Below are 27,191 nucleotides of genomic sequence, written 5' to 3'. Positions count from 1 at the left end.
TCATTTATATCAAGAGTGCCCATGATCTGAACCAAGAGTGCACCTGTTCTGAACAAAACTGTAAGCCAACAATAGATCTGACCAATTCATTTATATCATGGGTTCCCCTGATCTGAACAAACCTAAAAACCACCGGTACACCTGGATAGTTCATTTGCATTTAAAGTGCCTCTGAATTGAAAAATCCATAAAACAATAGGAAGCCATACATCAAAATGCTCCTGATCCGAACAAAATCATAAACCAACCAGAAACATTAAGTGCACCTCTGATCAGAACAAAGCCATAATCTAATGGGAAACCTGACTATTCATTTTATATAAAAAATCCCTCTGATCTGAACAACACCATAAACCAACAGGAAACATTAAGTGCACTTCTGATCACAGCAAACCCATAAACTAATACGAAACCTGATTTCATTTATATTAAAAGTTCCTCTGATCTGAACACCATCCTAAACCAACAGGAAACCTGACTAGGGCGTTCATACCACAAGTGCCTCTGATCTGAATAAAATCGTCAACATGAACTATAACATGGCCTCTGATCTCAACATGAAGCATCAAAGGGCCTCTGATCTGAAGAAAACCAAAAACCAACTGTAAACGTGAGGTGATAATCATATCAAAAGTGCCTCTGATCTGAACAAAACTAAAGCAACACGAAGCAGGACTAGTTCACTCATACCAAAGGTGTTTTTGATATTAACAAAGCCGCAGCCAGATGACAGTGTTATCACTCCCACTAGTTTTTTTTTATTCTGAAACGGGGAAGAGACTGAAAACGAGTGTACAGCACTTATAAGAAAAACTAATGTTTTTCCATATATCGCAATAAATGGTTCTTACTAGTTAAAAACCTAACTTTTCACAAATTTCAACGACGGTACCTACTTACCGCCATGCTGCTAGGGAACGCCCAGGCAACTCCGAAAAACAACTATTTTTCCAGGACTGGTAAACCCTGATTAAAACCCTAACTTTTAAAAGGATGTCATCAACTTTGTTCCAGATTTACCGTCACATTGCCGGGGAACGCGTAGCCGTTGAAAGTAAATGGGAGTTCCGGTAAGTCCTCCTCTTCAGCATACAGAGGCTTCTGCTTTGAGGCCGAGACCCATATTGCTCTGTCGTCGTTACTGTCAACAATGCGAACCTGCAAGGTGGACGAACACAAGTCCAATTAATCAGTAGCTTATAACTGCCTGTCAAAATGGTCCCTTGCAAACCCAGCTCGTCAGGAATTCAGTGTAGAAGAACGAGTGCACAATACCACAGCTAAAATGAATTAACTTTAGTGTTGAGCCACGAAAAAAAACTGTGAATGGTTATTATACAATGAATTTTAAGTTGTCAAATTAGGTCACTAGGAAATTCTTTTCTTTACAGTTTACCGATTAAATAACAATACTTAAACAGTTATGCAATTTCTAAAAATGTAAATATTCCTTATGAAAATATCAAAACAAAACTGAAGTCATGAACGCAATACTCAATCTTTAGTAAGTTTGGCGTCGACAATCTTTAGTAGCACGGACGCCAGAATGTAAGTGATAAATTAATTATTCAGGCCAGTTTCTATGGGGAGAAGGCTCCTGATAATTTCATGATTGCAGAAAATGTGGCTCAAGTTCTGGCATCTGAGATTACAGGGAATGAGAAAATAAAGCATAAGTGAATTGACGAAAGTAAATTGACAAACAAGCCATCAGAAAAATATTCTCGAATAGAAAACTAAAAGAAAGACTGACAAATGTTTTGGAAAATGGAACATAAAATTTAGGCCAAAGACCAGGGGACGGGATCAATGGGGTCATTCCGCGCTGAGAGGGAAATTGAGAGCAAAAAGGCTTTCAAGGTGTAACAGGAGGAAAACCACTACGAAACAATTTATAAGAGAGTGGAAAGTAAGATGGAAATAAGAGAATATAAACGGAGGTACAGTAAAAGGAATGAAAGGGGGTTGCAGCTAGGGACGCTGCAAAGAACCTAAAGTTATGCTTACTGTGCACCTCGTGAGGAGCACTGACGGCACTACCCCCTTACAGAAACTAACAAGTTTCGTGTTAAGGCTGTAGGAAAACTTCCACTCACCAGATTCGGAACGTCTGGACTCGGGTACGAGAGAAGAACTTGGTATGGAACGAGGTGCACTTCGTCCAGTCCCTGTTCCTTCCAGTGGCCTTCAATCCATCGAGCCAACTCCCTCTCTCCCTCGGTGCCACCAAGGCTCGGTTTTCTGGTCATCTCCCTGCGAAAACATTCAATTCACGACAGTAATTAACCAAACTTGAACTCCTTCGGACTTTGCGTGAAGACTGGTTAAACAACATCCAAAGAATGACCTACTACGTTCACTACAAACAGTTCACTTTCACTTTGTCTGGTTTCATGTACAGCCCTCCACAGGGATGATACCCTCTCTGGCGGGCCCTTGTACGTCTTCAAAATAAGGTGCTTCTTATATTTTAGAATTGTCTTATAGTGTTTTCTCGTCAGTATCGTAGCTCCTGCAGAATTAGACGTGTCCTTAGTTCTTTAATTATAGGACTCAGATTGATGTCTCCATGCCAAACCCCTCCGATCTTTTGAGTTATTTCTTGAAGGTCGTCCTCTCTCGTGAATTTGGGGATTCTTAGACCTTCAGTTAATTTTTCTTAGGGGGAGGGGGACAGGAAGGAGGAGGCAGCTAACTGTAAATACCCGCAACCAATATCACTGAAGCTAACCGTGATTTGCAAAATCTCCAGTTTCTCACCACCCACTGGTCACGACGATATCGGCTGGGGATATTTACCGTCTGCTAAAAAAAATAAAGACTAGAGATCTTAATACCTATAGGCCCTCTCCAAATAGTTTTACTCACACTTTCAACGCCTCTGTGGTCTACTGCATTTCAAACACAGGTGCCTTAAACTGTCAGAACAGCAAGACCATTAGCCGCAAAACAAAATATGAAACAAGAGAGAATGTTCCACTGCTCTAAATTACTGAAAATTAAGCAAAAATGCCACAAACACTATAATAAACGGTACGTTGTACATATGCATAAATGACAAATACAAAAAAAAAAAACACTCTAGAATGGGGAAAAATCTCGATATCTCCTGCATGGGCTATGGACCAGAAGTCCTGCACATCATCATGCTTGGTCGGACCGATGGACAAAAGACAAACTGGGGTCAACAGACTCACGACTATTTTCTCAAGATATCCGCACCTTAAAAGTATATAGTTTCAATGAAACGTTGAATTCAACCCCCTTCTGTACTGTATCAAGAGTAAGGGATAGTTTTGCTTCCTAATGAAACTCGAGTGTTTCGTGAGTGCTCATAGATTCCAGTCTAATTGATTCGTGAGGTTCTGAGACTGCATAAATGTTCACAAGTTGTCGAATGAGGTAACATTTTCATCGTTCGTTACTTAGCAATTTCATATCACTGGTCGTTTACTTTAGTTTTCTGCAGATCTTACCTTTAACAATCCAAGATGTAAGTTAAAGATGCACCACTTTCCACAATAAACTAACCATTTGTAATAGTTGCACTTTCCGAGTGAATTGGTAAACAGGCATATTGCTCCTACGGCTCAATCGACCATTACCAAACCTCAACCTTCTAGTGCTGTAGCGGCAACATCGAGCGTAATTTTCCGTCAATCACAGTTTTTCAGCTCAAATGTCACGTACAATAGTGCAATATATTCCGACAGGCAATCCTGATAAAAAGCAAGATCTGAAGAAACTTTGGAAGCAATGCTCTATAGCCCAATAATTTTATTTCGTCTCGACTGAACCTTCCTATCCAAGTGACGTTCCCAAGACTGGAAAAAAAATTGTCTAGGCCAGCCTTCCAGATTAAGTCTACCTACAGTGCACTGGACATATTAAAATCACATTTTGAGAATGCTCCAAATGCTAGAACTTCGGACAAAGGAAGGTCAAACGTAGTACTGAGAACGCGTCTACCCAGTGTGGGAAGGATCTCAGATTACAGGATTGTAATTCACACGAGACAAAATGTATACCCTGACGGAGTCTAAACTTGACAGGATGGACCATGCCAAAAGTACGAAGCAGCAGAAGCAAGAATTAAAATGAACAAAAATCCACATGATCACGGAGAGTAAATGTATGACAGTGGCGCCTTTCGTACAGATGATCAGCTAGGAGAAAAACTATATGAATTTGAGAATGTGATAAAAAAAGGCTATATCGTTATAGCGCAAAAATATACACCCCCAAAAACATTTACAGTTACGAGCATAAAATTAATGACATACAGTGGAAAACTTCGAATATAGTGAGCACAGACTACTCATTACGATTTCCCATCAATTGAAAATAAAAACGTTTAAACTTCAAAACATTTATGAACACTTAAAGCATGTTCAAACACAGTTATGACATGGAGGGACGATCCAGAAAAGCTGTAAAATTAAACTGACAAATGAGGTTATATAGAAGTGTCTATTCAAAGCAACATACTGAGCTGAACTCCGCTTAAGGCACAAGTGTGAAGCCGCTTTCAAGTGGTGCTGGGGATCTAATTATGTGACCATGGCAATTATATTTTCCTTCGAACTTCAATCAATAACGTACACGAAAATAATGATTTGTCGGCGGGCGTTTACATCATCCCGAACAAATGATGAGAAATAATTACCCGAGTCCGACATATCTATCTATCTATCTATATAGACAGTATATACCGTATGTATACACACATTATATACGTATATGTGTACTGATGTAAATATATATATACATATATATACATATACATATATATATATATATATATATATATATATATATATATATATATATATATATATATATATATACATATATATACACGTTGTAGAAAGCTCAGGATTGCCTAGTCTGAAGAGTAGCTGTGACTCAAAATCATTCGCTATGAAGGCAGATCCGGTTTAAAGATGAATCACTGGGTTTTTTTGAGGAAATGGAATGAAATACAAGATTTAGGCCAAAGGCCAAGCACTGGAACCTATGAGGTCATTCAGAGATGAAGGGGAAATTGAGAGTAAAAAGGTTTTAAAGGTAAAACAAGAGGAAAACCTCACACTTGCAGTGGGAAAGAATTGTTAGGAGAGGATGAAAAGTAAGGTGGAAGAAAGGGAATATGAACGGAGATACAGCAAAAGCAGTGAAAGGGGTTGCATCTATGGGCCGAATGGGCGATGCAAAGAACTAAGTAATGTCTACAGTGCACCGCGTGAGGTGCACTGACGACACTAACCCACTTAAGGGTACTGGAGTCTTTGTGAAAATTCCCTCAAATATACACTTTTAATAATGAAACTGTAAATACGAGATAGCTAATCCATACATATGTGTGTGTTAGTGTAAGAAACTTCTTTTGGTATTTGTTAAATACATTCTGTCTTTCAATCTTGCGGATTAAGAAATTTTAATGGCACGTAGCCGACTTGCAGTTGTCTAATTTTCTCCAAAACTTAAAAAAGAAAACTATACACTATCTGTCGATATTCTCATATAAAAAAATTTTTAAAGAAAAAAGTAAGGTGCAAGGACATAAAATACACAGGTCTATATTGATGCTAAGTCCTTAAGTCTACAGTTAGGGTCCCCTTAACCTGATTCATTCACGGAGTCTACTGTAGAGTCCTTGTCAGAATCACTAAGTTGAAATTTTGGCCTGGAAGGCAGCGACTTGGCAAACTATAATGCACTGCACCAAATTTCTAGTGAAAGTTGCATGTGTGCACCAATCTGCAACTGGCCAGTTGCAGTTCTCTTGGAGAAGACAATCACAAACTGTGTTTTCTGAAGAGATACTTCGGGAATATTCGTTAGTCGCTGCTCTCCAAACATCGCAACCCATAGTTCTTCATTAGAGAGGTCGGTAGAGCTCTCGGCTAGCACGCTGTTAGCCCAGAGTTCGACTCTCCGACCGGCCAATGAAGAATAAGAGGAATCTATTTCTGGTGATAGAAATTAATTTCTCGTCATAATGTGGTTCGGATTCCACAGTAAGCTGTAGGTCCCGTTACTAGGTAACCTTCATTGGAGGGGTGGTTAGAGCTCTCGGCTAGCATGCTGTTGGCCCAGAGTTCGAATCTCCGACCGGCAAATGAAGAATTAGAGGAATTTATTTCTGGTGATAGAAATTCATTTCTCGGTATAATGTGGTTCGGATTCCACAATAAGCTATAGGTCCCGTTGCTATGTAACCAGTTGGTTCTTAGCCACGTAAAATAAGTCTAATCCTTCGGGCCAGCCCTAGGAGAGCTGTTAATCAGCTCAGTGGTCTGGTTAAACTAAGGTATACTTAAGCTAGGTAACCAGTTGGTTCTTAGCCACGTAAAATAAATCTAATCCTTCGGGCCAGCCCTAGGAGAGCTGTTAATCAGCTCAGTGGTCTGGTTAAACTAAGGTATACTTCAACTCATCGCAACCCATAAAAAAATAAAGCCTTACCTAAGATAATTTCTGATATTGTCAGGATTGATGTTGTTGATGATGTACTCTTCTAGTTCTTGTATTGGCACCACCTTCTTTGCTTCTTCGAACCTCTTCTCTCTCTCCGAGAAAGTCACCACCGCGACCACTGTAATGAAGAGTAAAAAAAGCTGATTTAGTTACAGTTTAAGAGGCATTACATAACAACTCGTCTATTTTGAATGTCACAAGCTTATTCAAGATGTCTGTAAACTACGATTGTTACAGTTTAGCTGTATGCTACGTATGAAAATAGATGCGTGTTCAAGTGATGAAAGTTATTAAAAAACTATGAAAGACAGATGCCACAATTTTATCTGTATCTCGTATTTAAGGGGCCAAAGCATGAAGAAAATTCCTAAGCTTGACAGCAGGGAAAAGATAAACTGTTGTTGAACAGTGTGACCCCATTTTTCTTTTAGAGGGTCTTTGCTGTGAGTTTTATGAGTCAAAGCAGCGCCGCCAGCCCCAGGTCGACCAGTTGCATTCATCAGTCTTCAACAGTAGCCCGTCGGTGCCCATTCCAGTTCTTCACCGTTCCGGTCGTCAGCAACGACTTCATTCGATGTCAATTAAACAAAAAAATACTAATTACATTCTTTCCAGTCCTTGGCCGTCCCTGGTCATTTTCCCCGAATTCCAAGTATCCCACCAATATACGTCTTTTCATTTAAGAATATTACCTTTGACCTGACATAGAAGTACCAGTTATTCACGAATACTGGAAAAAAATCGGATGGGGGGATGCTGATTAACTTAAAGAAGGCCAAGAGGAGGGCCTCCAAAATAAAACCAGAGTGAGGATTTTAATGCTTCCTCAAAACATCATTAAAACAGCATAGAACATGACATCTTTAACAAAATTTGGGGTGGGTGGGAGTTCCGCGATGTCAGGCACTTGAAAATGACCTTAGGCAGTCTATATCGCTGATAATCACTCGCGTTACCAGAGCTGTTATCATGAGCGGATATTATCATATCATGCGTTTATCGGCCGTATTTGTCGCTTTCTTTTAGACTTCACTTAGACAATTATCGAGGTATAGTCCTCAAACAATCATCGAGCTGTAAACCTAACAGCCAGGATTATCGGGCTGTAGGCTAGTCCTAACGATAAAGTATAGGCTTGACTGATAGGCCTACAACAAAGATACTGGGGCTATTTTAAGAAAAGAGCGCAAGAACGCACCACCCACATTAGCCTATTTTCATTAAAGAAAGATAGATAGTGTTACATTCCATACGTTACACACAATACATTTTTCTCTTGTCAGCTGATATCTTTTCAAATTCCCTTTTCCGACACACTGCCAAAGAAACTATGCAATAATTTGGAACGAAGAAAAGGCACTTGAGGAGTAATAAAAAAACACAAGTCCCGCCAGACATACCTAAAGAGGACCGATATGACCTTCCAAAGTAAACAGAGATGAGCCATTTCGAAGATCAATCCGTAAAACTACAACTATTAGAAGCATGACTTCAGCCGCTTCAGATATAACAGGCCTTTTATAGTGCAGCAGATAATTGCATATTTCATAAGAATCGTTCAGATAGTGAAACAAGCATGAAATTTTGCACAAGTGCTCTTTAAAGTTCCCTCTATCAGAAAAGGGCGCTGGCCACGCAAAAATTTAATATGGCGGCCAAATTCCAAGATGGCGGCCAGTATCGACAGATTTTGGCTAATTTTTCACTAGAATGGCATGTATTTGCTTCTAGCAATATGGTAAAAAACTCTTCCATACTATTTCTTGTGAATATTATGTTTCTGTAGCTTCCCAGTACAGTTTACCTTTAAATATGGGGGCTATATGGCTGCCAAGAAAAGGTAGAAACAATAATTATAATGAGAAATAATGCCCGTTCAACAATTATCGTTTTAAGCATGGATCTTGGTTTCTGTGGTTTTAGATCCTAATGAGGCCATCTCTTTCGAATAACTCATCAATTTTGAAGGAAAATTAATAAATGTAAAAGAGTGTATGTCTGCACACAACCAGGGCACACTGGTGACATCACTGCTGTGTAACTCAGCATGGGGTTCAGTGCCAGCTAATCCAGCTTTACTAATCCTGTAGTCTTAGACTAGTAGTTGTAGTATAGTTTAGTTTAGTGTCCCAAATGCTTTCTAACAGCCCCAGACCAGCTATAGTTAGATAGCCGCACCTGAATAGACATTCACAAACATCTCACCAGCTTCCTTTCAAACAAAGAACCCTGTGCCACCAAACACTGCAATACCAAAGCCACCCACAGATATCTTGGGGCCACAGCTTGCACTGGAGTATCAGTGGCTAGACAAGGTCATAGTCACCCAGGAAATAGATGATGCAGTGAATCTGACGTGGTCAGCTCATCACGCTTCAATGAAGAGAAGCCCAGAATTTGAAGTAACCATAACTTCATTGCTTCCTCTCCTGCGTGATCAGGCTCATTCTGTTGCTACGATCAAACACGTGATGCAGAAAGTGCAGGATGTCACTGATTTTCTGAACCCTGGCCAGATACCCATAATCACAGCTGATCAGCCAATCTATGCCGTAGCAAAGCAGGTGCAGTGGCAGTGGCCTGATCAGTATGGCGAAGACAAGTATCTGGTAATGTTTGGTGGTCTGCACATTGAGATGGCAGCAATGACATCTCTTGGTACTCTTCTTCATGGCAGTGGTTGGACAGGAGCTCTGGTGGAGGCAGGAGTTGCTTCATCTGGAACTGCAGAATCCTTCCTGTCAGCTGCAAGTGTAACCAGGACACGGCAGATGCACCAGGTTACAGCCTCTAGTTTGTACAAACTCCTGAGGACAGCATACGCTGACTACTGTGCTGAGAAAGCAAACAACAATGAGCAGGCATTAGAGTTTGAGGAGTGGTGTGACCTTCGAAGACAGCAGAGTCCACAGTTCCACTTCTGGCACATGGTGTTGTCTATGGAACTTGTGATATTCCTACTGATCAGGTCCTTCCGTGAGGCCAATTTTGTCCTCTACTGCCAGGCATTGCATGAGCTGATACCCTACTTCTTTTCCAACAATAATACAAACTATGCTCGTTGGCTGCCTATTCACCTCAGGGACATGCTTACCTAGAGAGTTCACACCCAGAGTTGCACAAGGAGTTCAAGGCTGGCAACTTTGTTGTGCACAAGACCAGTCGCCAGTTCTCAGCAATGGCTCTTGACCAAGCTCATGAGCAGACCAATGCCTTTATAAAGGCTGATGGCGGAGCCATTGGGCTGACTGAAGATCCGTCAGCACTCAGAAGATGGATGGTGGCTGGCCCAGAGATCATCCGCTTGGTGTCTGCATACGAAACAGAGGTTCAAAGTAAGGAGTCTAATGAGCAGACAACACACCATGAACAAACACCTCATGCGCAGAAGACATTCTTGGAGAGAGTCAGCAAGCTGTCATTGGCTTTTGCAACACTTGGGAAGTCCTTTTCAGGAAGAGAGCCAGGATCTGTATTCCATTGACAACAAAGACATTGCCCACCCCAGCTCAGCAGAACTTCTACAGACACACCTTGACAGAGGCCGCACTAAATTTCAGAAGTTTTCAGACTCTTTGGCAAACAATGCAGTCTCCTTCTATGAGCCGATAAAGAAGAACAGAACTGACTTCTTCAGGCAAGAAGCTGCTCCTGTAGAACAGTCAAGCAGAAACTTCTGAAGGAGGATTGCCAGCTTTTCTCAAAGCTATTTATATCCTGTCAGAGCCGTGAATGTGATCTGCAGGAATTCTTCCAGCACGAGAATCAAACATTCCCAGCTTCCCTTAGTGAGGGTGGTAGGCTGTACACATGTCAAAGTCTCAGCTGACCTCGGTCCTGGAGAGTCATGTTACACTAGAAGACAAAGAACCAAAGACTGATGTCATCATTGTAGATGGATCAGCTTTGGTCCATGCCTTGCCACCAAAGAAAGGAAAAGACCTTTGAGGGCTATGCACTTTGCGACTTCTTGCCTGTGATACAATCCTATAGCAGCAAGTACACATCATCACATCTTGTATTTGATGTATACAATACATCCAGCCTCAAAGCTGAGACCAGGCTCCAACGTGGTCAAGGAGGAAGGCGCAAGGTGACAGACAAGAACACAATTCCATCCAACTGGGCGCAATTTCCTAAGACACGATGCCAACAAGACAGAGTTGTTCCAGTTCCTGGCAGACAAAGTTGCCCAGATGTCTGCCACAAATGTTGTCATTGCCACGAAAGGGTCTGCTGTCCTCAGCACTCATGAGGCTAGTCTTCAGGGACTGGAAAAGTGCTCTCATGAGAAGCTGACACCCGCATCTTTCTCCATGCCAAATATGCCACAGAACATGGAGCCAAGACCATCACGGTTAAAGCAAATGACACAGATGTTCTTGTCGTTGCAGTCAGTGCTTTCTCCACTCTCCACAATCTAGGGCTAGAGAAGCTATGGGTGGCATTTGGCCAAGGCCAGAGCCTGCGCTGGATTGCCGTGCATGACCTGTGCAACTCTCTGGGCCAGGAGAAGGTGAATGGCATGCTCTTCTTCCATGCGTTCACAGGCTGTGATACAGTGTCAGCCTTCCGAGCAAGGGCAAGAAGACCGCCTGGCAGACATGGAACATCTTTTCCAGAGGCCTCCACTGTGTTCTCAAACTGAGTCACTACCCTCTCAGAGTGGAAGAGAGTGACCTGAAGGTCCTGGAGAGGTTTGTCATACTTATGTATGAAAGATCCAGCACTGCTGGCACTGTGGATGAGGCTAGACTTGATATGTTTGCCAGAAAACAAAGGGCATATGAGGCCATTCCACCAACCAGGGGAGCTCTCCTCCAACACACCAAGCGTGCTGCGTACCAGGCTGGTTGTGTGTGGGGGCAGGCCACCCAGTGTCAGCCACAGCCAGAGAACCCTGCTGAGTGGGGATGGCAAAAGTCTGGTGAAGCATGGCAAGTCCTCTGGACAACCAACTCGCCCTTAGCCAAGAGTTGCCAACAGCTTACAAATGTGGATGCAAAGCAGGCTGTCGGGAAAGGTGCAAGTGCTACAAGCTGGTCTTCCTGCACAGCTCTGTGCACTTGCAAATGTGAAGTCTAGATAAATATTGCCCTCTCTTCAGTAGATAATCTGGCTTGAGCATCCAACGTGTCATGCTATGCCTACCTTCTTATCCTCGAATTTTTCAAAGGTGTAGGTTGAGAGACCTATACATAGATTGGTTCGTTTAGTCCGTATTTCTCTTCTTTTCTTTTTATGGTTACAGTCTTAGACACAATGTTGTATGTGACCATACCATTACTATTTCAGTTGAAAATAGCATATTAGTTAAACTGTCTGATCACATGAATATACCATTAAATAAAAACAGTTGGTCTCTATGTCTGCTAGCGCTGTGGATAGAAAAAAACTTTTATGGCAACCATTTTGTACGCCATCTTGGTTACAATTCATTTAGTAAGGTTTTCAATAAAATGTGTGGTATGGAACATTTTTATAACCTAAAAGTCGAGGTTTAAAAAAACTGGCATATTCCATCAATACATGCTCCCAAACCAGTGAATCTCAACATAGATGGCGGCCATTTTGAAAAATAGCCGCCATCTTGGATTTTCAGGTGGCCAGCGCCCTTTTCTAAGAGAGCGTAGTCTTAGGAATGTTTGTGCCAAATTTCATGCTTGTTTCACTATCTGAACGATTTTTACAGCAATCTGCTGCACTATTAACAGAGATCTTTCACATTCACTACTGATCCCAGAACTCCTTTGTCTGCCAAGAGCAACCGGATTCGCTGAACAGCAGCACTAATATGCAGTAAATGACCTCGCTGTCGAACTTCTCAGTTCCAGAGGTTCTTTATTCCCCACACCGTTGGACTGTGGAACAGCCTCCCAGAGGATGTCATGCGACTGGAACTTCAGAAGTTCAAGCGAAAATGCAATGCATTACTACCCTAATATTATTCTTTCAATTTAATACTTTATCTATTTATTAACTTTTTTTCTTTTTTGATAAGTGGGATCTCTTCTCTCTGTATTTCATTTTACTTCCTCTTGATTCTTCCTAATGAACACCATATTCTTGGGAAGCTTGAATTTCAAGTCAATTGGCCCCTGTGGGCTTGCTCCATTTGAAAGGTTTCATCTACTGAATAATAATAATAATAATAATAATAATAATAATAATAATAATAATAATAATAATAATAATAATAATAATAATCTAGAAAACTTTTAAACTGGAAAAAATGGGGTAGGATGAATGGACCACCCGAGGGCCTCCAAAATGATATTAACTGAATGAATGAATTTTGAAATTTAGGCTATAGAGCGTTCGTTCGTTTTAGATTAAGCCAGTTTTGTGCTGGCACGGGCTCTTGTTCTAGGGAAGCCCGATGGCTAAAAGCCATGCAGGAGCACTTTCAGCCATTCGACGATTCAGACAGTAAAAAAGAGTGGTTGGACAGCAAGATAAAAGAAATCCAGAAAATAAACTAGATGACGTCCGAGTGCCTAAAGATGAAACCGAGAGAAACTCCCACAGTTGCACTAAGAAGTAATAGAGAGGAGAGACGGTAAGACGGAGGAAAGAAAAAGGGAATAGAGGTCAAGTAAAAGGCTAATTAAGTCGGTACAGCTAAGGGCCGAATGGACGATGCTAACACAGTTTAGTTACTTCCACGGTGGACCACGTGATGATTTTAAAAATATTTAGGCTTCTCATAAAGCTCATCCAATGAATATACGTTATAGACTTCAACTCGGGATCAACTATAACTGTGCATTTTTTATAACGATGGTCTACGAACTCGGCGCTTGCACTTGCCGCAGTTCAACCCGGGGCAAGAACATCTTGTACAGACCGTTACAGGGAAGCAATATTTATTCATCTTGGAAAGCAACGTCCGAAAGCTAGGGACTAGCAGTTTTACTCCTCTTATTTTACCAATAAAAGGAAAAACTACTTGGCGCAATGGCTCAAACAGAAGAAAAACCAAAGTTCCATCATCTATAAACTATTCTCACGGGAGTTAAGTTCCAAGTCCATAAAACTTAAAGGAAAAACTAGTTTTCGTCTCTTAAACTCTTCCCATAAGAAAGAAAAAAGTTGTTATTCACTGGTAATACAACCCCAAAAAGAAATCAAAGCACGACAAAGTGGTTCATGTTCCGTCCTTACCTAGGGCAATACCCAGGAGAAATGACAACATCCGCCAAAGTGGAATCGTTCTATTCAAGTCACATGCGTCACATGCACCTGACCTCGGCATTTTCAGCGGCAAATAAGAGTACCTTGATCCCGCTCTGCTACGACTCTTCAAACTTAACCCACCACAGCACCACAAAGTCGACTAAACTTTCCAAGACCGATAAATTAATCTCAATTTTTCTACATGCCAAAGACATAAACAAACTCAAGAGCAACCGAAAGACCGAACTACTTATAAAGAGGATATTCGAATATCAACCAGCAGTTGTACGGTCATTTTTGTTAACTCTTACTTGAAGTGCCGTAAAAAACTTCGCAATGAGAATGTACATATAGTAAATGCAGTAGTTATATCCAGTTAATGCGTCTGTTTCTCGGAATTGTGACTTCATTTCATAAATGTTATCTTTTCTGAGCATCCTAGTTACTACTATATAAGCCTATTGTTATTTCGTTGGCTTCAGAAATTAGTATCTTACTAAGATTTGTGACTGATTTAATGTCTGTATTAGAATATTTAATCAGTGCACGTAAATTATACAAACCCTCTTTATTCAATGAAAAAAAAATATATATATATACATGTGTTTATGTGTGTGTATATATATATATATATATATATATATATATATATATATATATATATATATATATATATATATATATATGCAAAGATTGGTAGACAATGACTGAAGCAGAGCATCTTTCTCTCTCTCTCCCAGATGCTCTCTTTCATGCCTCCCTCTCTCTCTCTCTCTCTCTCTCTCTCTCTCTCTCTCTCACAAACCAACCACTAAAATACGGATGTAAAACAAATGAAACCCATCCCACAAAAATAAAGTTTATTATGCAAAACTAACAAGTAAATGAAATTATGCATTAGATAATTAATCCCAATTAAGCTTTATCCCAAAAGGAACAAACTAAACCACTGTAAGGGAACACAATGTGTGGGAATTAACTCCCACTTCCCACATGGCTATGTTACAGGCATGTCTATGCAGATGCGTGACACCCCAATTTATTTATGGTTCCATTGAAACTTTCTGCCAAAGTTTACCCAGTTTACAAACACATTAGATAAATGTTCAATAATGACAAAGGAATACTCACTAAAATAATCAGGTCTGTAAAGGTTAGTGATTTTTCTAAGTTTCTACTCACTCTCCAGCGAATGGGAATTCCAATTCCCTGCGTGTCCTGGGCACGTCCTTCAGCTATCGCTTTTCACAACCGAATGCCTCCCCTTTCACAAGAGAGGATCACGCCATGCGATTTTCACAATGCACGCACGAATGTACCTTTCCGTTTAACACACAGAAATCGGACCAGAATCGGACCCCAGGCTTCTAGAACAATCTATGCTGATGCTAACCTCCGCTTCTCATGTCACAGTATCCGGGCGCTGTGCGAACAAAGTTCAGGTCACAGATGGTTACTGCTGAATTGCACAGAATGAGCCTAGCAATGCTGCGACAAGCGCCATCTCATCAAACACCCAAGTTCTTAGTTCCACCTGCAAAACCACTGCACCTTGCAAGAATTTGTATGTCGCAAATACCTCCGAACCCATTAATATATATATATATATATATATATATATATATATATATATATATATATATATATATATATATATATATATATATGTCTCGATGACGTCACGACTGCCTGGGTAACGGACGCTGATCCTAGTCAAAGAAGGCGTACTTGAAGATTATTTGTACGCACAATATAAGAGGTAATAGTATTCGATGGAGCCACAGCAATAACAGTTATCATATAAACAGATCTAAAATAATTATGGAAACGTTGTTACCATACCGATGATGGACAACACATGACGCATGACCATACAGGTCAACTACGGGTACCACTTGTGCCTGTACAGCCTATCTTCAATAAAATTGTAATTTTTTGTATTCCGCATATTAAGAAATCACACTAACATGACTTGCAGAACAAATTCACTAATGTGAAGTATAAAAAAGTGGTAATTTGCTTTTAATACACAGTTACCTCCCTCAGGCCTGAGTGGATCATTTTCTTTTTTATTAAATGTATTTCCTTTTCCTACTAAACATTTCTTTCCAGAAGAGGCAGAAAGGTCTGTTCTACATTGTCTTCGGCTCGGGACAAATACAAGACTGCCCATGACCCTAAAGTTCAGGCTAAGATGACGTTTTTCTAAGTAAAACCGAAGTCAACGGCGCGAACTTAAAGTTGTGATAGCATTCTTTTCTATGTGAGAAAAATCCTCATTTAGAATGACAGTCCGATCTTTTTATTGTCTCATTACTAAGAAAAATAATTTATGAAACCTTGAAAAGGGTTTTTCAAGGGTTGCAAACGATAAGATGCGCTCAAAAATACTGCGCAAAAAATATTTGTTCACATGTTGAGTTCTTCCATCACTCTCCTGCACCTTAATTTTATTTCGAAATAATAATTATATCCAATGAAAAATGAAAGCTTACTAGCCTATAGTCGGTTTCATCTCATCTGTCCACCCATGAGTGAAGATGTGGCAACACGCATATGTAGCTCGTGCTTGACTGACAATCAGTGTTTCCGATATCGTTGGCTTATTGTGGTAAAAATTACATTTCTTCAGTAATATGTTTGAATGTTTATGTACTCAAAGAACCCTTATACCTTCTTATACAGTTCATAAATATGCGGATTTGTATCGAAAGACGAGCTTGTATAAAAAATATCAAACAAACGAACGATGGACTTTCAATAATTATGTTTTATCTCACTGGTATAGCCCAGGCTACACGTAGACCTATGCCTACAAACTGTTCAGATCACAAGATTTCCTTACCATTCAAAATTTATTCAATGTATAATTCCATTACATGAATATAAAAATAGCTTTCTTATGATACCAAAGTAATATCCACATCCGTTATGAAAATAGCTCTATTATGATACCAAAGCTATATCCACATCCGTTATGAAAATAGCTTTATTGTTACCAAAGTTATATCCACATCTCTAAACTGGAAAAATAACCTTTCCTGATGTTGACCTTTAGACCACGAAGCATGATTAAAGCAAAAGATAGGCCTATTCGTCAACTACTTGATTTTACTGGTCTTCTTTTCAGCACACTGTCATATCAGTCAAAATTACCTTCTTATTGTAACCTTTATTTATTCATTCTCTGTAAGTATCGTTCCCGTGCGTTACATTTAAAATGTAGGTCTAGGCTAGCCTTTTATGCTGTTCATATGTTATCAACGCGCAATGGATGCCGGGACCTCAAGTGGGATTTCAAACTTTTGCTCGACAAGCTATTTGGTAAAATACTCTTGAAATTGCTCAGTCACTGAGCTGTTATAATGATCTGAATGCTCAAGAAAAATATATAAATATGTAAAGTAATCTAAAGAGAAAACCCCAGTACCATGCCATGCATAAACTGAAACTGAGCTACTTAGGCTTCTATCTACGCGTCACCTCCGAGGCAAAGTATTATGTACACCCATTTCTATACTGTGTGGTCGACAAATTATAATAATAAACGATATCTTTGATCCCCGAGGGACTAGTACTAAACACGGCGTCCCACTGAGCTTCCGCCATGTTTAGTACTAGCGCCTCGGAGGTGACCCGTAGATAAGCCAAACAACTGAAATTTTCCACCCTCCTACCAAAAGCAATGTTGAGGTGGTTGCTCCTTTCCCCTTTCCCAGACAGCTTCATAGATACCAGTGGTTCATTCTACTTCCAGTATTACCCTGTTCAGGTAATTCACTTGCAAGGAATTAAAATGTCGGGTCATGTCAAGATTAGCGAACCCAACATCTCCATGTCAGGAACAGCGAACCCAATGATCCCCATGTAAAGAATGGCCAACCCTTTCCGGTCCGAACTCCAATTCCACATGAGGGCTAGTACTAAACACGGCGAAACAGTGATTCATCTACGCTGTTTCGACGTGTTTAGTACTAGCCCGGGGGGTCAAATACATTTCGCCTTGTTTAGTACTAGCCCCCTGGGGGATCAAATGTCTGGTACCGAAGTGTTCGTGTCTAGAACAGCGAACCCGATTATTCCCATGTAAAGAATAGCGAACCCAATAATCTTGCAAAGAATAGCGAACCCTGATGTGAGTGGGTTCGCTAATCTTGACATGATCCAAAATGTCTTTTATCAGCACTAGCATAGCCAAATGTCTTTATTTACCTTCAACGAAGACAGAGCATAAGTACTGAAATCTCATCGTTCGTTTGTGTTAGATTGCCGTAGGTAGACGTAAACTATTTGATCCAAGTTCGACTTTCATGTTCTTGCATCTTTATACTTTCGAAATAAATCAAAAGGCGTGAGGGTTCGTTGTATATATTAGCATTCAGATGCATTAGTGAAGGAATAGTTTGCCTTTTATCACGACAGGCTTGCGATATCGGAAACACTGATTTCAGCCAATCAACAGTGAGCTGTGCTAATGACAAATCTACCAAAAACCTACGTTGGTGAGTGGACATATGGAATGGCAGACTACAGCATGGCGTTTGCTCTCTCTCTCTCTCTTTCTCTCTCTCTCTCTCTCTTTCTCTCTCTCTCTCTCTCTCTCTCTCTCTCTCTCTCTCCCGTTAAAGTTGGATTTTCCCATCCGAAATATTGGAAGAGAGTACGCTATGAAATACTGTATAAATATGGAATTGAAAATGTCATCAGTGTAACAAAAATAATAAAAATTGCTTTTTACATTCTGTATACGTTGCATGACAAAGTGAGGTTCTGACATCATGAATTATTTAAGAACACGATATCTTCTGAACATTTTTAAACGAGAGTAACTCAGCTCTTCAAAAATAGTTATGGAATTGAATGGTATATTCAACATTCTTACACTTGTTCTCTGATTTTCAGGGTAAGTTTCTTCATCAGACGTGTTCCATCTCCACTGTTATTTTTAAATATGCCATTCACTTTATGAACGTACCGTTAGCGCAAGCATGCTTTGCTACCACAGAGTAAAAAGTATTAAGAAGTGAGTGTTGAAATTAGGTAAATCAATTATAAGCTTGATTTTGAATGTGTGTGTGTGTGAGAGAGAGAGAGAGAGAGAGAGAGAGAGAGAGAGAGAGAGAGAGACAGAGAGAGCAATGCTCGTTGTTCTCTCTCACTACTTGTGTCAATTCTACTATACCTCTATCGACCAATCAAGATCATGATGTGCGCACAATTTTGAGCAGTGTACTTATCAATAATATATATATATATATATATATATATATATAGAGAGAGAGAGAGAGAGAGAGAGAGAGAGAGAGAGAGAGAGAGAGAGAGAGAGAGAGAGAGAGAGAGAGAGTTGGCCCAGTGCTACTTGAAATTACACTTATTTGAAAAAAGCTCTCTCTCTCTCTCTCTCCACACAAGACCTCAATGACTGCAAAAATGAAGTGGTACGAAATAAGTTTAAATACAAGGATATACTATAACGAAGAGTTCCAGGGAGTCTAAGAACACGCACATCCTGCAAACGGAATTCACAACGAGTCTTTAAAAAGCATATAAACTCTATATTTGGGATTCACACGGAATGAGTCTAGCAGATCAAGTACTGCAAAAGGGAGTAGTAACAATGTGTTTAATATAAGTAAATCTTACAAATGGAAGTCGCAAGGACTGAATACAAAATCTGCACATCCTATTGACGGAAAGTCTAAGGAATGATTCTTGAAACAAGCAAATTACGAATATGGAGCCATGACAAATAGGTCTAAAAGCATTCATTTCCGTACATGAAAGTTGCAAAGAATAAGTCTAAAAAATCATATACATACCACAAAAGGAAGTCACGAGGAAGTAGTCAGTTCTTACATTGATCAAGTTTTAGAATATGCAAAGCCTACAAACAGAAGCTGCAAGGAATAAGACTAAAGAATGCAAATCCTACAAATTGACGTTGCAAGGAATGAGTCTAACGAATGCAAACCCTACAACCTGAAGTGGCAAAGAATGAGTCTATAGAATGCACATCCTACAAATAGAATTTGCATGGAATGAGGCTAAAGAATGCAAATCCTGCAAACTGAAGTTGCAAAGAATGAGTCTAAAGAATGCAAACCCTACAAACTGAAGTTGCAAGGAATGAATCTAAAGAGTGCACATCCTACTAATAGGCTTTGCATGAAATGTGAATAAAGAATGCACACCCTACAAACTGAAGTTGCAAGGAATGAGTCTAAAGAATGCAAACCCTACAAACTGAAGTTGCAAGGAATGAGTCTAAAGAATGCAAATCCTAAAAACACAATCTGCATGGAATGAGATTAAAGAATGCATATCCTACAAATTGAAATTGCAAGGAATGAGTCTAAAAGAATGCAAATCCTAAAAATAGAATCTTCATGGACTCAGACTAAAGAATGCAAATCCTACAAACTGAAGTTGCAAGGAATGAGTCTACCAACTGCAAATCCTACAAACTGAAGTTGCAAGAATATCCAAAGAATGCAAATTCTACAAATAGGATCTGAATGGATGAGACTAAAGAATGCAAATCACACAAACCGAAGTTGCAGGAATGAGTCTAAAGAAAGAAATCCTAAAAATGGAAGTTGCAAGGAATGAGTCTAAAGAATGCAAACCCTACAAACTGAAGTTGCGAGGAATAATAAACGAAGGTCCAACGGAGGAAGTTTAAAAGCATTACACATCCAACAGCCTACACAGAACTCACACGAGTCTAAAAACTTTCGCAAATCCTACAAATGGAAGTGGCGAGGGATGAGCCTGCAACTTGAAGAAGCAAGAACGAGTCTAAACTGTACTGGAAGTGGAAAGTCACATGGAATGAGGCTAATAAGATATAAATCCTTGACATGCAGTTCGCGAGGGATGAGTGAAAGTTGGGATTAATCCAAGTAGGTGTTACACACGAATCTTCTCCCTAGACTCACTATCCACAAATATCTTAATAGTAAAAATGTCGATGGAAAAAGACGTCATTTACTCATATTTATACGAATTCTGTTTCCCAAATAGGGTGAAAAAGTATGCGTGCATTGATATATGCTTGTATACCGGTACAATAATGCAAAGTTATGCCGCAAACAAACGCACGAAGAAGCACTCCACGAACTCCTTTCGAGAGCTTTCGAGTGAAAGGTGGTCTGCCGCATCCTAACCCATTTTAAAGTGTCTCGGTATAATTTACGAACAAAGAGACGATTCGCTCTCCTAATGACTCACCCATCACAGAAATCACGGCGAACGCAGCCGCCCCCCACAAGCATCCCGTCAGCGCACTCGATCTCGGCGTCTTCATCGCGGAGGGAGGAGGAGAGGAGGAGCACGACGAGACGTCTTGACTCGACCGCAGCCGAGCAACAACTGGTTTAGGTTTTCTTGATTAAACGGTTTAAACCCTCCGATCGCTCGGATCTGGTTCTGGCGGGAAGTAATAAGGGGTCACGGACTCGCACACATTCTTGCCTGAATTTCTTGAGGATTCTTGCTGTTCTTCGTGTCATTGGGCACGTTGCTGTGCGATTTTATCGGTTTGCCCTCTTCGCTAAGGAATGATGGCGTATCTTGATATGAAAGAATGGCAGTATACCTGTACTTTTACTGCACAGCGGTGTTTTTAAATGAGGGACGTTCTGTCATAATCTAGTCCGTTTTCTATAACGCCAGCTGCAAAAGATTATTCAAGAAAACGAGTCTATTTGTTTATATATTTCGCTTTTCCATCATATATATATATATATATATATATATATATATATATATATATATATGATTGCAGCAATGTTGGTAAATATTTAGGGTTGCATTCCAAAATCGTTTCTACCTGAATGAGAATTATCGTTCAGTGCCATCCTCTCTGTTTGCGGAACATTTACTCAAACTTTTTCTTATATTTTTTGATGCTTCATTTTCACTGGAGATTAAATTCGCCAAGTGAAAGATACCTGACATTGAATGACTAACCTCGACGGAAAAGACGCAAATCATTGTTGTTTCCGATGGGTTGGCACCTCATTTTATGCTGCTGATGCGTGAGACAACATTAACTCGGATGCGATACGTCGCTGTACCCTATGACCACGCTTAAATTTGATTTCATATATATAATGAAATAAAATTTTCCTATATATATAATATATGTATATATATATACAGGGTGTAATGCGAGTTTATGCAAATATATTGGGAAATGAAAGGAAAAGTAATTTTGAGCAGAAAATGTTCTAAAAACTATGCACTTTCAGGTTTCGTTTGTCGTTGAGGGGAATTCTAAACGCTACTTTCATGCGATGGAGGTTGGTGACGCGAGGTCCGAGTAGCCTGGGATTTGTTGTGGTGGGGGGGGGGTGAGCCATAAAGAAGGATGGAGCGATTAAGCAGATGTGAATAAAGTACCTCCCAATCGATTGTATTATTTAGATTTTGAAGAAAAAAAATGCATGCATCATTGCATCCCTTTCCTTCCCTGTCAGTGGTATTTATCGGACACCGATAAAAAAAAGAAAAGTAAGCCTAACTCAGTCTCCCTTCCATCAAAGGTAGGCTTGCTTATTCATTATACACCCAACAAAGATTTCAAATGTATTTTAAATACCTCTCCCTTTCCATCTAGAGTATTCATCAGACACCAGTCATAGGCATAGACCTAGTCATGACTCCTGGTTCAACAACTCCGTGACAAATGATCACTAATGAATGTTGCTCAGCATTACCGCTGTTAGCTAATCGTTGAAATCGTTTGTAAGAAAAAGAATCATATTTAAAAGACTATCAGTCCACTTTCCTTATTCACTTCTCCCCCCGCCCCCCTACCCCCCAACATCCCAGGCTACTCCGACATCCCGTTACCAACCTCCATCGCATGAAAGCAGCGATAATGATAATGGTTATTTTAAAATTCCCCTCAACGAGAAACGAAGCCTGACAGTGCATATGTTTACAGAAAATTTTCTGCTCAAAATTACTTTTTCGTTCATTCCCCAAAATATTTGTACAAACTCGTGTTACACCCTGTATATATTTGTACACATATACAGGGTGTATATATATACAAATATATTATATGTATATATATATATATGTATATATATACATACTGAACAGTAACGTGTACTTGCATGTGTTTAAACTAGTCATTGCTACGTCACACTGAAGAGGTGCTGCCAAAGGCTCGAGATACCAATGCACAAATGCCTCTAGCTAGAATAGTGCCTCATGAAGGGTTATGAAACCCTCAGTGAATGAAGATGATACATGAGCCCTCTACTTTAGACCAATGGCAACACTTTTTTACCCCTGTGGTGCCCGAAAATAAATCAGTAGCCCTCTCTCCTCCCTGAGTGGAATTGGCCTGGGCCTGGATGTGGGTGGGGAAGTCTTTAGAAATAACAACTGTTTAAAACTTTTGATGAAATTGATAATAACGTAAATTGGGAGATTTAGCGGGTATGTATATATGTGTGTGTATACGGTAAAAAGGCATCTTGATTATCGCAAATTTTGTTAGACTATGTAGACGAGAGTGAATGAATTGGTATTAAAGCTGTTTGCAGACACGTGTCTGTTATTCCTCCACAGCCATTTGATAATTTCATGAATGAAGTGAAGACATAAGCCTAGAGGTCATGAACAGGTGCTTGTGAACGACAAAATTTTAGTTGATGATATTAAAGAGAAGATGACGAATCTGGCAAAAGTCTGAACGTGTTTGTTTGTTTGTAATCAAGATATTGATTTATATAGGTTTTAGAGAAGCTGTAATAATCAAACGCTATATTACTCGAGGGGTCATTTACCTCAATTTCAATAGAATTTTCTTTTATTCATGTACATAATGAACTGTTCATTCATCTTTCTTATTTTTTATTTTTCACGCATAATGTTTGTGTATTAAGTTAGCTTTCTTGGGAAATTAATGGCAAGTTTTGTAGGTTAATAATAATAATAATAATAATAATAATAATAATAATAATAATAATAATAATAATAATAATAATAATAATAATAATAATAATAATAATAATAATAATAATAATAATAATGATGATTAGATAAACCTGCTCAATAAAGTGGGTTTTCACCAGTTTGTGACTAAATCTGTTAATAACTTATATTCTAACATGGTCTGCCCTTGAGGCAGCTTAATCAACAACAACCAGTGTCTTGAACGAGAGAGAGAGAGAGAGAGAGAGAGAGAGAGAGAGAGAGTCGTAACGACCTCTTGACTGCAACTGCCTCACGAGTTCTGGTGGCGACTGCCAAGTTGATTACTCTCGCTGACTGGGAGTGAACAGGGTCGCTGACCAAGTTGTTGTCAAGCTTCTTCTGGGACTGGCTCTCTCTCTCTCTCTCTCTCTCTCTCTCTCTCTCTCTCTCTCTCTCTCTCTCTCTCTCTCTAGCTGTCGCTCGCTAGCCCTCGCTAACAAAGGGGTGACTCAAGATCTCTAGAGCTTGGTGTAACTACCGGCACGCAACTTAGCTTACCTTTTATGCCTCACGATAACATGAACATGTACCAGATATATTGAATTTTAATGCAACTTTTAAAATTTCTCTCTCTCTCTCCCTCTCTCTCTCTCTCTCTCTCTCTCTCTCTCTCTCTCTCTCTCTCTCTCTCTCTCTCTCTCTCCATCAATCCTCATAACGCACTGATACCACTCACTAGGTGTATGTATGTGTGTAAGATCTAGGAATGTGGAGAGAGATGAGAAAAAACACTATCTATTGATGTATCTATGTATATATATATATATATATATATATATATATATATATATATATATATATATATATATATATATATACATATATGTACATATATACACACACACTTTATATATATACATAAAATTCTCTCTCTCCCTCTCTCTTTATTAAACGGAAAACAAGTCTTCATCATCATTTATCAGCTATAACGAATGATGATGAATGCTTATTTTCAGTTATCTGTCAGCTCAGAGCAAGAAGGTCATCGAATGGAAGAAAAACTGAACAATTTAAATGTCTGCCATATTTTTTGTCAGAAACTGATAACCTGTGTCGTAATCTAATTCTGCTTATCAAAATCACCCAGGTGGAATTATTTCAAGGCAGAACTCAGCTTCTCGTCAGTGTACAACACTGATACGACGATGAACAATAAGCATAACTACAACTATAACCAAACTAAGCCTTGTGTTGTGATCACATGGCGTAACCCAGGGCGACTATTCCTTGTAGCACTTAAAAAAATCTTTAGGTATTGTTGGAGGACTATGCATAATCTCGTGTTACACTGTCGGAGAACTAACCATTATTTCCTCAAATACTGTCGGAGAACTAGTCATTATTTCCTTATTTCTTCATATACCGTCGGAGAACTAGCCATTATTTCCTTATTTCCTCAAATACTGTCGGAGAACTAGTCATTATTTCCTTATTTCTTCATATACCGTCGGAGAACTAGCCATTATTTCCTTATTTCCTCACATATGTCGGAGAACTAGTCATTATTTCCTTATTTCTTCATATACCGTCGGAGAACTAGCCATTATTTCCTTATTTCCTCACATATGTCGGAGAACTAGTCATTATTTCCTTATTTCCTCAAATACTGTCAGAGAACTAGTCATTATTTCCTCACATATGTCGGAGAACTAGTCATTATTTCCTTATTTCCTCAAATACTGTCGGAGAACTAGTCATTATTTCCTTATTTCCTCAAATACTGTTGGAGTGCTAGTCATTATTTCCTCATATACCGTCGGAGAACTAGTCATTATTTCCTTATTTCCTCAAATACTGTCGGAGAACTAGTCATTATTTCCTTATTTCCTCAAATACTGTTGGAGAGCTAGTCATTATTTCCTCATATACCGTCGGAGAACTAGCCATTATTTCCTTATTTCCTCAAATACTGTCGGAGAACTAGTCATTATTTCCTCATATACCGTCGGAGAACTAGCCATTATTTCCTTATTTCCTCAAATACTGTCAGAGAACTAGCCATTATTTCCTCAAATACTGTCAAAGAAATAGCCATTATTTCCTCAAATACTGTCGGAGAACTAGTCATTATTTCCACATATACTGTCGGGAACTAGCCATTATTTCCTCAAAAACTGTCGGAGAACTAGACATTATTTTCTCATGCTGTGTGAGAACTAGCCATTATTCCTCAAATACTGTCTGAGAAGTAGCCATTATTTACTTAAATAATGTCTGAGAACTAGTCATCATTTCCTCAAATACTGTCGGAGAACTAGTCATTATTTCCTCAAATATTGCCTGAGAACTAGTCATTATTTCCTCAAATATTGTCTGAGAACCAGTCATTATTTCCTCAAATATTGCCTGAGAACTAGTCATTATTTCCTCAAATATTGCCTGAGAACCAGTCATTATTTCCTCAAATATTGCCTGAGAACCAGTCATTTATTTCCTCAAATATTGCCTGAGAACCAGTCATTATTTCTCAAATATTGCCTGAGAACTAGTCATTATTTCCTCAAATATTGCCTGAGAACCAGTCATTATTTCCTCAAATATTGCCTGAGAACTAGTCATTATTTCCTCAAATATTGCCTGAGAACTAGTCATTATTTCCTCAAATATTGCCTGAGAACCAGTCATTATTTCCTCAAATATTGCCTGAGAACCAGTCATTATTTCCTCAAATATTGCCTGAGAACTAGTCATTATTTCCTCAAATATTGCCTGAGAACTAGTCATTATTTCCTCAAATATTGCCTGAGAACCAGTCATTATTTCCTCAAATATTGCCTGAGAACTAGCCATTATTCCTCAAATATTGCCTGAGAACTAGTCATTATCTCGTCAAATATTGCCCGAGAACTAGCCATTATTTCCTCAAATACTGTCGAAGAACTAGTCATTAATCCCTCGACAGCTGTCTGAGAACCAGTCATTATTTTCTCAGATATTGTCAGAGAACCAGTCGCTATTTCCTCAGATACTGTCGTAAAACTGGTTATTTTTCTTGAAACCCTGTCGGAAAACTAGCCATTATTCTCGTAATTTCCTGATTATTTCCGGACCCTTCAGATCATTTTGTTCTAAAAGTATTCAAGGTCGTCTCACATTGCTGGCTGTCAAAGTCTTTCTGGTAATTCCACCGTTCAAGCAAGACTGCTTCATGCAACTGTGCCCACTTTCCCAACCAATGGCAACGTGGGTTTAGGCAATCGCCTGAATACATCACTTTTCTGCCATCTTGCCCCCAAAGTGGTCTTTTAATAGGAAACTCTCGTCAACCCTTACAGACAGTTTTAAGAATCAGTGCGTGCTACTCGATTTACAAAGCATCTGCACAGTTTATGTGAATATTTACTTGTTTGTTACCTATCACTTTATATCAGTTGTCTACACCTTTTCTTTTTTCTCCTTTCCAATATAGTAATAATAATGACGATAATAATATGAGTCAGTTAAATATGTTCAGAACTACGTTGCTCACAAAATGGTCAGAATTTTAAACCTTAAAAGGAAAGTATATGGTTGGAGCCATCTTGCAGTCACACAACACTGAC

The 27,191-nt window shown here is 39.3% G+C and overlaps 2 protein-coding genes across 3 annotated transcripts in view; both read right to left on the bottom strand.

Moving 5' to 3' along the window:
• Positions 1-21,084, bottom strand: part of LOC136825682 (putative N-acetylated-alpha-linked acidic dipeptidase) — a 35,337-nt gene extending 14,253 nt beyond the window's left edge. The window contains exons 1-4 of one of the 2 annotated variants that reach the window (XM_067082386.1): positions 20,887-21,084; positions 6,469-6,598; positions 2,097-2,253; positions 1,021-1,158 (exon numbers count right to left, since the gene is read on the bottom strand). In XM_067082386.1, the coding sequence (XP_066938487.1) occupies positions 1,021-1,158; positions 2,097-2,253; positions 6,469-6,598; positions 20,887-20,962 (501 nt within the window). In that variant the 5' untranslated portion in view covers positions 20,963-21,084. Of the gene's footprint in view, positions 1-1,020; positions 1,159-2,096; positions 2,254-6,468; positions 6,599-13,644; positions 13,813-20,886 lie in introns of those variants that run through there. The other variant, XM_067082387.1, reaches the window with a different exon arrangement.
• Positions 21,085-26,109: 5,025 nt separating this feature from the next.
• Positions 26,110-26,439, bottom strand: LOC136825599 (uncharacterized). The gene has a single exon (XM_067082184.1). It carries the CDS (start codon positions 26,437-26,439, stop codon positions 26,110-26,112), a length of 330 nt encoding a protein of 109 aa, XP_066938285.1.
• Between the last annotated feature and the right edge of the window lie 752 nt (positions 26,440-27,191).

The sequence above is a fragment of the Macrobrachium rosenbergii genome, chromosome 39 (assembly GCF_040412425.1).
Source record: "Macrobrachium rosenbergii isolate ZJJX-2024 chromosome 39, ASM4041242v1, whole genome shotgun sequence".
Taxonomy (NCBI): Eukaryota; Metazoa; Arthropoda; class Malacostraca; order Decapoda; family Palaemonidae; genus Macrobrachium; species Macrobrachium rosenbergii.
The sequence above is the reverse complement of the archived record's forward strand: the minus strand, read 5'-3'. Positions and strand labels throughout refer to the sequence as shown.

What these genes read in the sequence shown, in the direction of transcription:
- LOC136825599 (XM_067082184.1), bottom strand. Translation starts at nt 26,439, where the DNA reads ATGGCTAGTTCTCAGGCAATATTTGAGGAAATAATGACTGGTTCTCAG.